The sequence below is a fragment of the Aquarana catesbeiana genome, linkage group LG13 (genome assembly GCF_042186555.1).
Source record: "Aquarana catesbeiana isolate 2022-GZ linkage group LG13, ASM4218655v1, whole genome shotgun sequence".
NCBI classification, from domain to species: Eukaryota; Metazoa; Chordata; class Amphibia; order Anura; family Ranidae; genus Aquarana; species Aquarana catesbeiana.
In genome coordinates, this window is record NC_133336.1 from 224,654,693 (window position 1) to 224,672,127 (window position 17,435).

At 50.0% G+C, this 17,435-nt stretch overlaps 2 protein-coding genes across 2 annotated transcripts in view; one reads left to right on the forward strand and one right to left on the reverse strand.

Annotated features, from left to right (window-relative positions):
• The first annotated feature begins 4,079 nt into the window (after positions 1–4,079).
• LOC141116834 (nucleoside diphosphate-linked moiety X motif 17-like) lies at positions 4,080–13,534 on the forward strand. Its single transcript, XM_073609291.1, has 9 exons — positions 4,080–4,208; positions 4,292–4,439; positions 6,492–6,614; positions 6,924–7,107; positions 8,142–8,167; positions 8,252–8,344; positions 11,923–12,021; positions 12,107–12,243; positions 12,392–13,534. Exons 2-9 carry the CDS (start codon positions 4,365–4,367, stop codon positions 12,549–12,551), a joined length of 897 nt encoding a protein of 298 aa, XP_073465392.1. The 5' UTR covers positions 4,080–4,208; positions 4,292–4,364; the 3' UTR covers positions 12,552–13,534.
• Positions 13,535–13,628: 94 nt separating this feature from the next.
• PIAS3 (protein inhibitor of activated STAT 3) overlaps positions 13,629–17,435 on the reverse strand; it is a 54,310-nt gene continuing 50,503 nt past the window's right edge. Inside the window, 1 exon segment of the mRNA XM_073609069.1 lies at positions 13,629–17,084. Coding sequence (XP_073465170.1) covers positions 16,824–17,084 — 261 coding nt within the window. The 3' untranslated portion in view covers positions 13,629–16,823.

The window sequence follows — 17,435 nt, forward strand, 5'->3', positions numbered from 1 at the left end:
TTATGTATCTTGTTTGGTTTTTACAAATAAAAATCTCCATACATACAGAATAAGAACAGATACCGAGAATTACACCTGACATACAGGACAAGAGAAGTAGTACTGTGCAGAGTCCATACATACAGAATAAGAAGAGATACTGAGAATTACACCCGACATACAGGACAAGAGAAGTAGTACTGTGCAGAGTCCATATATACAGAATAAGAACAGATACTGAGAATTACACCCGGCATACAGGACAAGGGAAGTAGTACTGTGCAGAGGGTGTGGCTGCTTGTGGAGCATCTGAAGTCTGTGTGGTGCTGAGCTGCTCTGATGTCTGGTACAAGCCCAGGGTTGGGCTCCCCTGGGCGGGGATCTCTCTCAGGAGAGTCCCAGGCTTTCCGGCCTACACAAGGACTGTCAGATGAAGCTGTGGTTGGTGGTGAAGCCGGAGGACGGAGCTCTGGGAATGGGAAGCAATCTGCAGAGACTGTAAGTAGACATGGAAATGTTTGTATGAAAAGTACCGATAATACTGATGAGAGGAAGTCTGGTGATGTTATTCAGCAAAAGAGTTCTCAATCCAGCCAGTCATTGCAGGCCCAGCAAGCCCAGCACAGTGCAGCTCAGTCTGTTCAGAGACATGTTATTATCACTCAGCACAGTCCAAACTCTGGAAGTGCAACTCAAAGAACCCCTCAGAGTGGGGCTCATTCAGTCCAGGAACTTACTAATACCACCCAGTACAGTCCAAGTTCTGGAAGTGTGATCCAATCCAGCCAGCCATTGCAAGCCCAGCACAGTGCAGCTCAGTCTGTTCAGAGACATGTTATTGCTCAGCACAGTCCAAACTCTGGAAGTGCAACTCAAAGAACCCCTCAGAGTGGGGCTCATTCAGTCCAGCAACTTACTAATACCACCCAGTACAGTCCAAGTTCTGGAAGCGTGATCCAATCCAGTCAGCCATTACAACCACAGCAAGCTCAGCAGAGTGCAGCTCATAGAGCTCAGAGTGGAGCAGAGACATCGGTTTCTCCCAGTACTCCTCGCAAATACACCAGAACTTCCTTAGAACAGAAAACCATTAAAGAGAACTTACAACAGTGTGTAATGGTGGGCAGCGGCCAGGGACGTTCATCGCGCTCTAAGCTGCAGCAGAATAAAGAGGAGGGTGGTAATAATTTTCCACAATCTGCCCCAGTGAAACCATCTACACCCAGCAGAGACCCTCAGGCCAGCACTGGTAATGGGAAGGTGGATCAGGATTTCAAGCGTCCTGCAGCCGCGAAGCAGAAAGTGTTAAAGTCTGAACCTGCGCTGCACCTGGCTGACAAGATTCCTTTCCTTGTAAAAAGAATGGCGTCCCTGAGAAAAGCCAAGACTAGGATCCAGAAGCACATTGACTGTGTTTATAGACTTAAAGCTGCCAACCCCAAGAAGGAAATTTTATATGACAGCAAACTGAACTCCCTGGGCATTGAACTGGCCGGTGTGTCAAAGGACATTGATACTGTTCTGGAAGAACTGGGACCAGTGGCGGAGGTGTACCACAATCGTGATCGATTTGAGGCGGGATTGAGTGGAAGGATTGAGTCTTCTACAGAGTCAGACTCTGGGGATTCCGTCCAACGCACGCAGCCACCATATGTGTCTCCTGAAGGGAAGACTGTGCAGCCTCTGGAGGACAGTGAGGTTGGAGTAGATCCTCCTGCTGGACTTCCAGCTCTGGAGGGTGGTGGGAACATCAGTATAACCCAGCAGACATTCACAGTACAGGAGACTCAGAGGAGTGACATGGTGGACTCCCAGCACATGGATTGTGAGAACAGTGCTGCTGCCACTAGTACTCCTGGTGGGAGCCATGCTGGGGGGACTGGTGTTCATGGTGGGAGCCATGCTGGGGGGACTGGTGTGGAGTATCACTGGGGTAACTAGTAATGATGCTGCTAGTAATGATGATATGAGGTGCAGTGATGATGTCACTAATATTGATGTGGTGAATAATCCTGATGTTATCAATGCTGGTATATCTGAATGGGGTCATCAGCAGTCTGAGGGCTCTTAGAATGTAGCAATGGAGGAGTCAGTTCAGAATAACTCTCAGGACTTCCCCCCTTTGGTGGATCCCCCACCTGCTCCACAAGGGAATGCTGGTCCATCTGGTCATGTTCCTCCTCGGAATGCCTGGAGCCGTGGGGCCCCTTCTTTTTCGACCAGTAACAATTATACTGGTCAGGCCTTTAAGAGAAGGAATGTGGTCAGATTGAAGCATAGGGGTTCCAGAGAGGAGCTCCCTGATAGGAGGTTTGTAGTAAGGGAGTTGCTGTGTCATCAGATGGGGTTTGCTCCTGCAGACATACTGGCAGTCATCAATCTCCCTGGCAGACAAGGTTATGATGTCAGCTTTAAGCTCATGTCTGACTTGGACAGGTTCTGGGCCAGTTTTAGTGGTTTGAGGGATAAAGAGGGTTGGAGGAATTTCATCTTTATTCCCATCTCCAAACCTGACACAGCAAATGTTACCCTCATGTTCTGGAATGAGTCTGTGCCCCCCCAGGACGTTGTCATCTGGCTTAGAAGACATTGTGAAATGGTTTCTGAGTTGACAAAAACTAAAGACAGTGATGGGATCTGGACGGGTGGTTGGAGGGTTCTTGTTAAGTTGAGGCAAAGTAACAATGTTACCCATCACCTGCCAAACTCTTTTTTCATTGGGCGGGAGAGAGGAGTTTGCTTCTATGCAGGTCAGCCCAGGTTATGTTATAAATGTGGTAAATCTGGCCATGTGGCGAATGTTTGTACGATCCTGAAGTGTAATCTTTGTGGGGAGGTTGGCCACATCAGTTCTACCTGTGAGAAGGTTAAGTGCAATCTATGTGGTGGGCTTGGCCATTTCCATAGGGATTGCCCGGAGGCCTTCCATAATAAGGATGGAGAATCTGCAGACAATGAATTGTTGGCTGCAGCGGAACAACTAGAGGAGGAAGCTTTAATGAATGGGGCTGTATTGACTAGGGAGGAGGTGGTCCCGGAGGTCCAGGAGACTACTCCCGGGCGGACGGACAGTGTTCAGCAGGCTGAGGAGCAGCCGGCCCCACATTCCTCTTCTGTTCCAGTTCCTGTCTCTGTGAAGACCACTGGTCAGAAGAGGAGGAATAGGAAAAAAGATAAATCTACCCGTAAACCCGAAAGTGACTGGATATTAGTGCAGAAGCCAGCTAAAAAAGTGAAAGGGGCACCAGAAGTGGGTACGGCACTTTCCACCAATAGGTATGACGCCTTATCAGATTCGGATGCTGACTCCTATTCTCTGGGGGCCCAGGAACTGGAGCAGGAATTAAAGAGTGGGAAAGGAGTATGTGATTGGCTCAGAGGATGACCCGCCCACTAAAAGGCGTCCGCCCCCTGATCCTGGATCCGCAGAATCTGATATGGAAACTGGTAGTCAGCAGAGTGACTCCGATTCTGACTTATAATGGAATGTTGGAGAAGTATAGATTTATGGAAAGGAGTCTTATTGTCACATTTATTTCCTATTAATGCCCTTTAACTGCTAAGTTTTTGACCTAAACAACATGTCAGTAATTGTTGTATTTATGTTATTTTCAGTCAGTTAGTTTGTTATTATGTATCTTGTTTGTTTTTTACAAATAAAAATCTCCATACATACAGAATAAGAACAGATACCGAGAATTACACCCGACATACAGGACAAGAGAAGTAGTACTGTGCAGAGTCCATACATACAGAATAAGAACAGATACCGAGAATTACACCCGACATACAGGTCAAGAGAAGTAGTACTGTGCAGAGTCCATACATACAGAATAAGAACAGATACCGAGAATTACACCCGACATACAGGACAAGAGAAGTGGTACTGTGCAGAGTCCATACATACAGAATAAAAACAGATACTGAGAATTACACCCGACATACAGGACAAGAGAAGTAGTACTGTGCAGAGTCCATACATACAGAATAAGAACAGATACTGAGAACTGTTATGGTAAAAATCGGAATCATGTTTTTCTTGATGGTTGCTAACAAAAAACTATTTTTCTCTGTTACCATCGGGGGGCGCCAATATTCAGTTTTTGTTTTTTTTTTTCTTGACGCTGAGGATTGTGGGAAGGAATGGCTTCCTGGTTAAAGTACAATGTGTGTCTCCAGTGCTGAGGACAATTCATATTCTGATCCTGGGCTGTCACCGAACGTTCAAAGTATTTTTATTTTTCCTGCCTGACAATTGTATTTGTACAGTAAGTGCCCATAATGGACTCATCTATTCTCACTCTCCTTCCAGGATGGAGGAATCGCAGTTTTGGACGGAGTCGTCGTAGGACGCGCCTGAGCTTCGGGGACGACCGGTGACGGAGATGGAGTCTGCTAAACGAATCCTGGTGTATCTGAGCAAAGAGAATTCTCTGCTGCAGTGTGCCAGGTTTGTGCAGGTAAAGACCCCCCCCCCCTATGTCGTCGTCGTCCCCATGTGCCCCCCCATGTGTCCCCCCCCTGTGCCCCTCCATGTGTCCTCTCCTGTGCTCCCCCCCATGTGTCGTCCCCTGTGCCCCCCCCATGTGTCGTCCCCCCCAAGCCTGGTTACACACAGGTGCACTTTGATAATACGACTTACATATAGTAGGTGAGGTTGAAAAAAGACACAAGTCCATCAAGTCCAACCTTAAAATGTGCGTTATCAAACATGTAGTGTACATTGCTGTGCGAGCTGCATTATGGCGCCATTGATTTAGGTTGGCCATAGATCCGTAGATGGATCGATCCTTTTTTTTTTTTTTTTTTTTTTTGATTTGTCAGCGGGCTGATAAAAAAAAAATGTGTGTGTGTATATATTAAAATATATAGACTCCTCCATCCACATACAGTGCCTTGAAAACGTATTCATACCCCTTGAAATTTCCCACATTTTTGTCATGTTACAACCAAAAACGTAAATGTATTTTATTGGGATTTTATGTGATAGACCAACACAAAGTGGCTCATAATTGTGAAGTGGAAGGAAAATGATAAATGATACAAATAAATATGTGTAAAGTGTGGGGGGGGGGCGCATTTGTATTCAGCCCCCTTTACTCTGATACACCTAACTAAAATCCTGTGGAACCAATTGCCTTCAGAAGTCACCTAATTAGTAAACAGAGTCCACCTGTGTGTCATTTCATCTCAGTATAAATGCAGCTGTTCTGTGAAGCCCTCAGAGGTTTGTTAGAGAACCTTAGTGAACAAACAGCATCATGAAGGCCAAGGAACACACCAGACAGGTCAGGGATAAAGTTGTGGAGAAGTATAAAGCAGGGTTAGGTTATAAAAAATATCTCCCAATCTTTGAACATCTCACGGAGCTCTGTTCAATCCATCATCGGAAAATGGAAAGAGTATGGCACAACCGCAAACCTACCAAGACATGGCCGTCCACCTAAACTGACCGGCCGGGCAAGGAGAACATTCATCAGAGAAGAGCCAAGAGGCCCATGGTAACTCTGGAGGAGCTGCAGAGATCCACAGCTCAGGTGGGAGAATCTGTCCACAGGACAACTATTAGTCGTGTTCTCCACAAATCTGGCCTAAAGCAACATATTTTTTTTTTAATCACATTTAATTTTTATTTATTTTTTGCATTTTAGTGTAAATATGAGATCTGAGGTCTTTTTGACCGGAGAGCTCATGTTTAAGAGGTCGTGTCATGCTTTTTTTTCTATTATCTAATAGGAATAAAAGTGACTTTTTTTTTTAAAGTACAGTGTAAAAATAAAAAAATAAAAGGTAAAATAAATAAAAAAATACAAATTCTGTTTTTTTAAAAGCGCCCGCGCACAGAAGTGGACACATACGTGAGTAGCGCCCACATAAGAAAACGGTGTTCAAACCACACATGTGAGATATCGCCGCGATCGGTAGAGCGAGAGCAATAATTCTAGCCCTTCTAGACCTCCTCTGTAACTCAAAACATGCAACCTGTAGAATTTTTTTTAAACGTCCACCATGGAGATTTTTAAGGGTAAAAGTTTGTCGCCATTCCACGAGCGGGCACAATTTTGAAGCGTGACATGTTGGGTATCAATTTACTCGGCATAACATTATCTTTCACAATAAAAATTGGGCTAACTTTACTGTTGTAAGACCGCTGCGCAAATTTGGTGTGACAGAAAGTATTGCAACGACCGCCATTTTATTCTCTAGGGTGTTAAAAAAAAAAAAAATAAAAAAATATATATATATATATATATATATATATAATGTTTGGGGGTTTCTAAGTAATTTTCGAACAAAAAAAATGTTTTTAACTTGTAAACACCAAATATCAAACAAAACAAATGCACTAAGGCATATGCACAGGTGTGAAAGGACCCTTAAAGGTATACTCCACCTTTTTTCAAAAACGATCTCACATTCTCTGTAAGTTGGCAATCTGTAGATTTGTGGGTGTTTTGCAAGGCATTTTCTGATATGGTTTTTTTTTTTTTTTTTTATATGTTTTTTTTTAGGGTATCACTGGGCATTTTTCCTCCGGTCACGAGGACAAGGCTGTTGTGAACTGTGGACTGGACCAGGACCGGTTTGTCATCTCCGATCGGCCATTCAGCGGTTCCAGCGGCGTCCGGCTACAGGTCAGCAGGCAGTACTAAGAATGAGAGCTGGACGCATACAGGGGCTATGAGGTTGCAGCAGCCTGTGATCTCTGGTGCTTCTGGTCACATGATCACTGTCACAGCCAATCATAGTGGTCATAAAATCAGGAGCCTGCTTACTGGCTTTCTGCATGCGGATCCTCTTAAAGGGCCAGCTCCCCATTCAGAAAGGGGCTAACAAGTATTTTAAAAAACCTAGATCCCTGACTAAGTGTCTTGGCATAGAAGCACATTATTACGGCAAACAAAGGTGGAGTGCTCGCCTGATTCATGTTACTCTTCCTACAGAGGCCGTCCTTCTGCCCCATCAAAATCCTGAACCCGGACCAAGCCGCCCGCCTGCCAGAGCAGATCCGGGGCCGAGGTGTGGATGTCGGAGTCGCCATCTTGCTGCAGACGGCCAACAAAAAGGTTCTGCTGACGAGGAGAACCAAAACCTTGAGCATCTTCCCCAATGTCTGGGTACCACCAGGTCAGTATTCTGCATCAGTCAGGATAACGGCAATGTGTGCTAATAGTGTTGCCAGTGTCCATGTGTGCCCGCCTCTTGTGTGCTCCTCTCACCATGCGTTACCCAGTGACCCCAGAGCACCCTGCGTTACCCAGTGACCCCAGAGCACCCTGCGTTACCCAGTGACCCCAGAGCACCCTGCGTTACCCAGTGACCCCAGAGCACCCTGCGTTACCCAGTGACCCCAGAGCACCCTGCGTTACCCAGTGACCCCAGAGCACCCTGCGTCTCCCAGTGACCCCAGAACACCCTGCATTACCCAGTGACCCCAGAACAGCCTGCATTACCCAGTGACCCCAGAGCACCCTGCATTACCCAGTGACCCCAGAACACCCTGCGTCTCCCAGTGACCCCAGAACACCCTGCATTACCCAGTGACCCCAGAACAGCCTGCATTACCCAGTGACCCCAGAGCACCCTGCGTTACCCAGTGACCCCAGAGCACCCTGCGTTACCCAGTGACCCCAGAGCACCCTGCGTTACCCAGTGACCCCAGAGCACCCTGCGTCTCCCAGTGACCCCAGAACACCCTGCATTACCCAGTGACCCCAGAACAGCCTGCATTACACAGTGACCCCAGAGCACCCTGCATTACCCAGTGACCCCAGAACACCCTGCGTCTCCCAGTGACCCCAGAGCACCCTGCATTACCCAGTGACCCCAGAACACCCTGCGTCTCCCAGTGACCCCAGAATACCCTGCGTTACCCAGTGACCCCAGAACACCCTGCGTTACCCAGTGACCCCAGAACACCCTGCGTTACCCAGTGACCCCAGAACACCCTGCGTTGCCCAGTGACCCCAGAACACCCTGTGCCTTGGAGTGTCTATTGTCTCCCAGTGACCCCGGAGTTTCCTGTGCACATAAAAATCTAGTTTTTAGTTTTTAATTTTTTTTTTAAATATTGTTTTCCCCTTTTATATAAGTTATTTTTTATGAACTTGCACTGTGCCTGTGTGAGAGAGTTTCAGCCATTTTCATCTTATGTTGTACAGGAGGTCACATGGAGCCAGGAGAGCAGGTGAGTGCAAGGCGTCTCGTCAATATACCTGTTGTTTTATTTGTATCGTATCTCGGGTAATTCTGTACACATTCACATTGGCAGCTCCTCGATGCCGGGCTGAGAGAACTGCAGGAGGAGACTGGGCTGGACCTGAGGAACGAGACTCCGCCCTGGAGGATCCTGGGGCTTTGGGAGGTAACTTGTGCACAACCCCCATTCCACAGCAGCGTGTAGATTCTTGTTCTCATAGTTCTCCATGCTCAGTGATTGGTAATCTACCATCTCTCTGAGAAATAACCACGCAGGCCTGTGTGCGCACACCGTCTTAGTTCGAAGACCGCACAGCCACGGGTGATACATTCACCTCCTCCCAGGATCCAGCACTGGCTCTTCTTTCTGGCACTTCCAGCTTTCACCCCGTGGGATCAGTTCAGAAGATCGCTCTTTTAATTGCTGTGGCTTTAAATTTGCAAAGCCATGCACGGCATTCAAGCCATGCACAGCATTCATGTGTTGCTGTGATCCTACCTGTGGCCTTCAGTGATTTGTGTCCTCCCATTCTTCCGTGCTGCCAGTGGTCAGGAGGTACCTGGCCTCCTGTGTGCTCCTGTCTCCATACCACTAGTACACCTCTGTGTGACCCAAAGGGCACCTGATCAACCTTTGAGACATAGTCATATCCAGTGACCCCGGGGCATCCTGTGCCTCCTAGTAACCCCGGGGCATCCTGTGTGTCTCCCAGTGACCCCGAAGCACCCTGTGTGTCTCCCAGTGACCCCAAAGCACCCTGTATGTCTCCCAGTGACCCCGGAGCACCTTGCTGTGACCCCAGAGCACCCCGTGTCTCCCAGTGACCCCAGAGCACCCCGTGTGTCTCCCAGTGACCCCGGGGCAACCCGTGTGTCTCCCAGTGACCCCGGGGCAACCCGTGTGTCTCCCAGTGACCCCGGGGCACCCCGTGTGTCTCCCAGTGACCCCGGGGCACCCCGTGTGTCTCCCAGTGACCCCGGGGCACCCCGTGTGTTTCCCAGTGACCCCAGGGCACCCCGTGTGTTTCCCAGTGACCCCAGGGCACCCCGTATGTTTCCCAGTGACCCCAGGGCACCCCGTATGTCTCCCAGTGACCCCAGGGCACCCTGTATGTCTCCCAGTGACCCCAGGGCACCCTGTATGTCTCCCAGTGACCCTCGGGCATGCTGTGTGCCTCCTACTGACCCCAGAGCACCCTGTGTGTCTCCCAGTGACCCCGGAGCATCCAGTGTGTCTCCCAGTGACCCCAGAGCATCCTGTGTGTCTCCCAGTGACCCCGGAGCACCCTGTGTGTCTCCCAGTGACCCCGGGGCACCCTATGTCTCCCAGTGACCCTGGGGCACCCTGTGTGCCTCCCAGTAACCCCAGAGCACCCTGTGTGTCTCCCAGTGACCCCGGAGCACCTTGCTGTGCCTCCCAGTGACTCCTGAGCACCCTGTGTCTCCCAATGACCCTGGTCACCCTGTGTGTCTCCCAGTGACCCCGGAGCATCCCGTGTGTCTCCCAGTGACCCCGGAGCATCCCGTGTGTCTCCCAGTGACCCCGGAGCACCCTGTGTGTCTCCCAGTGACCCCGGAGCACCCTGTGTGCCTCCCAGTGACCCCAGGGCATCCCCTGTGTGTCTCCCAGTGACCCGGAGCAACTTGCTGTGCCTCCCAGTGACCCCGGAGCACCCTGTGTGTCTCCCAGTAACCCCGGAGCACCCTGTGTGTCTCCCAATGCCCCCGGTCACCCTGTGTGTCTCCCAGTGACCCCTGAGCACCCTGTGTCTCCCAGTGACCCCGGAGCATCCCGTGTGCCTCCCAGTGACCCCGGAGCACCCTGTGTGTCTCCCAATGCCCCCGGTCACCCTGTGTGTCTCCCAGTGACCCCTGAGCACCCTGTGTCTCCCAGTGACCCCGGAGCATGCTGTGTGCCTCTCAGTGACCCCGGAGCACCTTGCTGTGACCCCAGGGCACCCTGTGTGTCTCCCAGTAACCCCGGGGCATGCTGTGTGCCTCCCAGTGACCCCGGAGCACCTTGCTGTGCCTCCCAGTGACCCCGGAGCACCATGCTGTGTCTCCCAGTGACTCCTGAGCACCCTGTGTCTCCCAATGACCCCGGAGCATCCCGTGTGTCTCCCAGTGACCCCGGAGCACCCCGTGTGTCTCCCAGTGACCCCGGAGCACCCCGTGTGCCTCCCAGTGACCCCAGGGCATCCCCTGTGTGCCTCCCAGTGACCCCAGAGCATCCTTTGTGTCTCCCAGTGACCCCGGGGCACCCTGTGTGTCTCCCAATGACCCCAGTCACCCTGTGTGTCTCCCAGTGACCCCGCAGTACCCTGTGTGTCTCCCAATGCCCCCGGTCACCCTGTGTGTCTCCCAGTGACCCCGGAGCACCCCGTGTGCCTCCCAGTGACCCCAGGGCATCCCCTGTGTGTCTCCCAGTGACCCGGAGCAACTTGCTGTGCCTCCCAGTGACCCCGGAGCATCCTTTGTGTCTCCCAGTGACCCCGGGGCACCCTGTGTGTCTCCCAATGACCCCAGTCACCCTGTGTGTCTCCCAATGACCCCAGTCACCCTGTGTGTCTCCCAGTGACCCCGCAGTACCCTGTGTGTCTCCCAATGCCCCCGGTCACCCTGTGTGTCTCCCCGTGACCCCGGAGCATCCCGTGTGCCTCCCAGTGACCCCGGAGCACCCTGTGTGTCTCCCAGTGACCCCGGAGCACCCTGTGTGTCTCCCAGTGACCCCGGAGCATGCTGTGTGCCTCTCAGTGACCCCGGAGCACCTTGCTGTGACCCCAGGGCACCCTGTGTGTCTCCCAGTAACCCCGGGGCATGCTGTGTGCCTCCCAGTGACCCCGGAGCACCTTGCTGTGCCTCCCAGTGACCCCGGAGCACCATGCTGTGTCTCCCAGTGACTCCTGAGCACCCTGTGTCTCCCAATGACCCCGGAGCACCCCGTGTGCCTCCCAGTGACCCCAGGGCATCCCCTGTGTGTCTCCCAGTGACCCGGAGCAACTTGCTGTGCCTCCCAGTGACCCCGGAGCATCCCTTGTGTCTCCCAGTGACCCCGGGGCACCCTGTGTGTCTCCCAATGACCCCAGTCACCCTGTGTGTCTCCCAATGACCCCAGTCACCCTGTGTGTCTCCCAGTGACCCCGCAGTACCCTGTGTGTCTCCCAATGACCCCGGTCACCCTGTGTGTCTCCCCGTGACCCCTGAGCACCCTGTGTCTCCCCGTGACCCCGGAACATCACGTGTGCCTCCCAGTGACCCCGGAGCACCCTGTGTGCCTCCCAGTGACCCCGGAGCACCCTGTGTGCCTCCCAGTGACCCCGGAGCACCCTGTGTGTCTCCCAGTGACCCCGGAGCACCCTGTGTGTCTCCCAGTGACCCCGGAGCACCCTGTGTGTCTCCCAGTGACCCCGAGCATGCTGTGTGCCTCTCAGTGACCCCGGAGCACCATGCTGTGTCTCCCAATGACCCCGGTCACCCTGTGTGTCTCCCAGTGATCCCGGAGCACCCCGTGTGTCTCCCAGTGACCCCAGAGCACCCTGTGTGTCTCCCAGTGACCCCGGGCATCCAATGTGTCTCCCAGTGACCCCAGGCATCCAATGTGTCTCCCAGTGACCCCGGGCATCCTGTGACCAACTCCCAAAGTAAATAAATAAATAACATTCCCTAAATTCCTGATTTAGGCTTTTTGTCAATTTGCAGTAAAATTCTGAGCAGGGAATTTATTAGAACTGATTTATTTTACAGTCTGCCTTCCCACCGCTGCTGAGCCGCGGACTCCCCACAAGACACCATATTGTCACTTACCTTCTTGTCACCTCCAGCAGAACCCACCAGGAGCTGCAGGTAAGTCGGCCAGAATCGGAGAGGTCAGTCTGCTTCTTTCAGAGATATAATGTTGGGATTTTTTTTTTTTTTTTTACTGTAACAGGAGAAACTCCACCCGGCTGAGGAGGAGGTCAGCGCATGTGTCTGGCTGGACCCGGAGATCGCTGAGCGGATAGTGGCAGCTCAGGACGGAGATGAGGATTCTGGGAAAAACCTGCCAGGGATTGCAACCTCCGTTCAGTAAGTTTATATTTATCTCTAGAGAGGTCAGTGATGGGATAATCTGCAGAATATATCAATATGGATCTGTCAGGAGGGGGAGGGGAGGGAGCGATGTTCTGCAGCCGTCAGATTTTTTCCTAGTAATACTTTTCTCGGCCTCTTCCAGGGTCACAGAGGTGTCCAGGAATTCTCTCTCTCGGAGGGATGTGGATGTGTCGGTGTTTTTGAACACGGCCCCGGTTGTCGGGGAAGACGTGGAGCGTGTGAGCACCGGCACCAAATACGCTCTGGAACTTTGGTTAGAATCGTTGCAAGCGCAGGAATAAATCCAGCCGTATCGAAAGAATTTTCTATGAACCTCAAGGCAATGAAGCAAAAAATAATTATTTTTTAAACTTTTTTTTTTTTTTAATTCAGCAGCCCCGCCCACGAGGAACCAATATGCACAACACAGAACACTGAATAAATAAAAAGGTTTATTCCCGTTAAAAAGTTTTTTTTTTTGTTTGTTTTGGATTATGTCTATTCGTCAGCCAGTAAGTAAAAACCATAGAGGACTAAATAACAGAATATGTTTATAGATATTTAAATACATAAATATGAAAAAAAAAGAACTCGCTGTCCCTACAATGGTGGCATTAACCCTTTTGGCTCCGAGGAGGGGAGGGGAGAGATCTGGAATGCGGTTTTGGTCTCTTTACAGGGCGGAAAGGGAGAGCTTAGAAACCTTCATAGAAAGTAAAGCATTGGAGCTTGTGTACAGAATATAAAAAGAGAGAAAAAAAAAAAGAAAATATATAAATGTATTTTTGTATTCATCTATATACAATATCCTGTAAATACAGTTAGGAGACAGGGAGTTAAAAAAAAAAAAATATACAAAAAGACAATATACAAAATAAAACGGCAAAGTCTAGAAAATAGCTTGTAGTCACTTCATATCCACCATTTAAAACCACAGACCTAAAAACAAAACATAAACGGGAAAAAAACAAAAACAAAAAAAACCTGGGTGCAGTGCCTAGTCATAGCCACTAGGTGGCGCTGTGCTTCTACAAGGATCTGGCACCACACACAGGCTGCAGGAGGTATTACAAGTATAGGATGATTATGTTAATGCTTTATTTAAAGGATTTTTTGGAATGATAGGAGGGCCAGGTGATGGCCCTGATTACCATAAGTCATTACAGCCATCCATAATGATTAAAGGAATAGTGTGGGGTGCAGGAAAAAGGGGCAGTGGTACACACGGATTTATAGCTGAAGGCTATTAAACCTCTTTCCCAGCGTGCCTTTAATTACACAATTTACAGTAGATCTGAAAGCAACAAGCCAACACCAGAATGGCGTGACTCCGAATGGTCCTGCTCCTGTAGGTGGCGACATCAAACCCATCGGACATCAAACCCATCGGTCATGAAGTATGGCTGTGTCCTTTAACGAACGAAAGAGAAAGAAAATTTTGGGCCTCAAAGGGGTCCTTTAGAACCCCCCCTAAACGTGAGTTTGCCTATTTCATTCCAGTATATTATGATAAAACAAAAAGAGACTATTAACTATTGGTGTGGTCCTACAAGGGGTGGGCAGGAAAGGAAGTTGCCCTGGGCACATCGGAGCAAGGGGACAGAGTTTCGGCACAGGGCCGTAAACCCATTCTAAGGCATGCATTAACAGTAGGGGAGGGGGAGCAGTTTCACATCCTTGCCCTCGGTGCTAGATGAACCTGTCCCGGGACTGGGTCCTACTTCTTGCCCAATTTGTGTCTAAAGTCCCTCGTATGAGGTCTCTAAAAATTCATGATTCTCTCCAGGGTTTTGTCCAAAGCCCCTCCCATGAGGTCTCTTCATGCATGATTTTCTCCTGAATTTTGTCCAAAGCCCCCTCCCATGAGATCTCTTCATGCATGATTTTCTCCTGAATTTTGTCCAAAGCCCCCTCCCATGAGGTCTCTTCATGCATGATTTTCTCCTGAATTTTGTCCAAAGCCCCTCCCATGAGGTCTTTTTACGCATGATTCTCGTATGAATTTTGTCCAAGGTCTTTTCATGCATAATTCTCTCCTGAGTTTAATCAAAAGCCCCCCCACGCATGATTCTCTCCTGAGTTTTGTCCAAAGCCCTTCCCATGAGGTCTTTTTATGCATGATTTTCTCTGGGGTTTTGTCCAAAGGCCCCCCGCTCCCATGATGTCTCCATGCATTATTCTCTCCTGAGTTTACACCAAAGCCCTTCCCATGAGGTCTTTTCATGCACGATTCTCTCCAGAGTTTGCCCTAAGCCCCTCCCATGAGGTTTCTTCATGCAGGACTTTCTCCAGGATTCTGTGCAAAGCCCCTCCCGTGAGATCTCTTCATGAACGAATGAAGGTGGCTTGACCCAAGTCAATGCACAAAGCCAGAGCACTCGTTATCTTGGATCTCCTACCATCCATTCCCTGAAGACCCAATAGGTTTTTTTTTTTTTTTATTATAAACGAAAACTGCCTATGTATACCTACATCATGGCAACTTTCTACTCCTCTGGCGAAGGGGCTGGGTGGGCCCCACTAAGTACTGCGAGCTGGACCGAGGAGGACGTTGGGGACAGCCTTGGAGAATGGAGAGGTTTCCATGTTGAGGAGGGGAGGTATTTGCGCTCCATCCTCCCTTTCCTAATAAACCCATTGCTGTGGCTACGGCGGGCCCCTTGGGTCTTGGTCAGCTAAGTAAGGCCTCAAAATGACTTTGATCTTTGTTGACCAGTTGCCACCCAAGTGACACAAAGGTGCCGCGTCAAAATGGGTGGGGCTACCTCACGCCGCAGTAGACTCCATACAATCTTCCCTGACACATCAGACCGTTGCTGGCGATGCCGCGGGGACAATCTTACACGTCTTTTGGTCCTGCCCTAAACTGACAGATTTTTGGACAGCTGTCCGCGCTGATTATAAGTTCAACTGATTGTATGTTATTCCTGTATCATCTGGGTTCTACCCTTTTCTTGTAGTTCAGTAAAAATTATATTTAAAAAAAAAAAAGTGTGGGTTTTAATGACCATTTATGTGCCCGATCCAGACCACCCCCCATAACGCATTTCACCCACTCCTGAGCTTAGTCTAGAGTCCCATCATGCCTCCTGCCTGTGGAAGTCATTCATGCTTGTAACCATCAGCCTTGCAATGCATCATGGGACTTGTGGTTCCGCAACAGCAGAAGGGCCGCCAGTTTGACACCTGTGGACTCCAGAACCAAGCCCAGAAGTAGGTAAAGAGGTGCGGTCTGGGCAGAGGAGAAGCTAAACCCCCGAGTGTAAAGACAGCCAGCTACCGATCATGTGACCGCGGTGGCAGCCAATCACAGTGGTCACATGATCGCCAAACCGTCCCCCCCCCCAGGCATTTGGAACCTTTTAAAGGGACACCGCAGTGGGCAAGAAGAGGGTAAGGATCCTCAATTTCCAGCAGAGATATGCGAGTTAATCGATGTCGGCTCTTCCTATCATTTGTGAAGTAGAATCCACCAAGCTTAGGATTGTTCACCTGTCCTCTGGGGGAATCGAACGCTCAGCATGCACTTCCCAAACGCCTACAATGCCGAACGTTAATGCGACTTGTATTCCAAGGACCAACTCACCCCAAAACGTTTCAACCCCCTTGAGCGTTTGGAAAGGGACGCCGCTGTGGGCGGGGGGGGGGGGGGGGTTAAGGATTCTCAATTTCCAGCTAGGATATGTGAGATGATATAATGTCCTCTGGGGGGAGATCGAATGCCCAGGAGGCGCTTCCCAAATGCCTACAAAGGCCGAACGTTAATGCGACTTGTATTCCCCAAAAATTTTGGAAATGCGCTGCGGCTGTATGGATCTTCCCGCACCTGCCAGCGTTTATGTCCATACAGGGGTGGACTCCGTGATGTCAACACTGGCATGTGCAGGAAGATCCGTACAGCCGCTGCGTCTCTCAGCTCCTCATTGTTTTTGACAGACTGACCTTATGGAACACTCATCACACCCCCCGGGCGCATAAATACAACCCTCTTCCTGGAAGCACGGGGGGGGGCAAAGGAGACCTTATAGGTCAGCATAGGCTAGGGGGGGCGGGGTGGCTAGTCACAGCAACGGAATAATCCCTCCAAAATCCAAGAGGGGTCAGACTCCACCCACACATTTCTGTATCCATAAAATAATAAAAAAAAAATAAAAAGATACAATGTAATTTAAGCATTGATCCGGATTGGTTGGTTGCACAAAACGGGCTGCGTCTGCATCCAACCTCGTAACAGGCTGAAATGTCAAAACGGATCGGCCAATCGCCTGTGTTGTAACATCTCACCAATCGTACCACCGTTTTTCAACCCTCCCCCCAAGCAAACCGCTCAGGTCATTTGGGGCTGCCCTACGTCATTAAAAAAAAAAAAAGAAGAAAATCGCCTGATATAAAACTATGATATACCCGCCATGTGGATCTTTTAATAAAAAAAAAAAAAAAAAAATCTGCGGGGCAGTAGTTTCCTGCGTCTGTCTTGGTTGAGAATGCGGTGTCCGGTCCCAAAAGGAGGATTCTGGGAACTGGAATACGTCCACCAGGCTTGGTGAGCCGGTCACCGAGCGAGAAGCGTCTGCTCAGTCCAGGGATATAATGTCTGGTCGGCACCCTGGTAACGTGGAGGAGGGGTTTTGTGAGGCGCTGTGGGCGTGGCTTTCCCGTAACGTGCTGGTGGACACGATGCTGCTGATCCGGCTGGCGCTGCTGCTGGTTGCGTGGGATGCAGTTATGGCCTGGGTCAGGGGGCTCATATAATGCGACGGAGTGGGGCGGTACTGGAAGAAGTGGCTGAGGGTGTCTTGTTCGTCCAAGGAAGTGATGACTGAGGGGCTGTAGTGCTGTAAAGGGAGGAAATAAGAGGTCATTATAACCAGAGGTCACCCATGCCGAGACCTACGTGAGCAGTGTTAGGTATTGTGACCATCCCGCTATGAGGACTATGCAAGTATTTAATAAATACACCCCTATGGCTAATTTGCCTACCTAGCTTACGAATGCACCCTCTGGGGTATATATATCATCTACGGGGGGCTCGACCCTGAGAAGTTCCTCCCCCTGGGCAATATCAGTGAACTAAACCCTGAGAGTTTTTTTTTGCTTGGCATGTATGAGGAGGTTCATGATCTTTATAGCTTTTCATTTGATGCTATACAAGTCATCCTCTCTTCAATTACTTTACCTTTTCTCTG

What these genes read in the sequence shown, in the direction of transcription:
- LOC141116834 (XM_073609291.1), top strand. Translation starts at nt 4,365, where the DNA reads ATGGAGTCTGCTAAACGAATCCTGGTGTATCTGAGCAAAGAGAATTCT. An exon ending in CAATGTCTGGGTACCACCAG is followed by an intron (nt 7,108 to 8,141) that starts GTCAGTATTCTG and finishes TATGTTGTACAG; the next exon opens with GAGGTCACATGGAGCCAGGA. An exon ending in GGGATTGCAACCTCCGTTCA is followed by an intron (nt 12,244 to 12,391) that starts GTAAGTTTATAT and finishes GGCCTCTTCCAG; the next exon opens with GGTCACAGAGGTGTCCAGGA.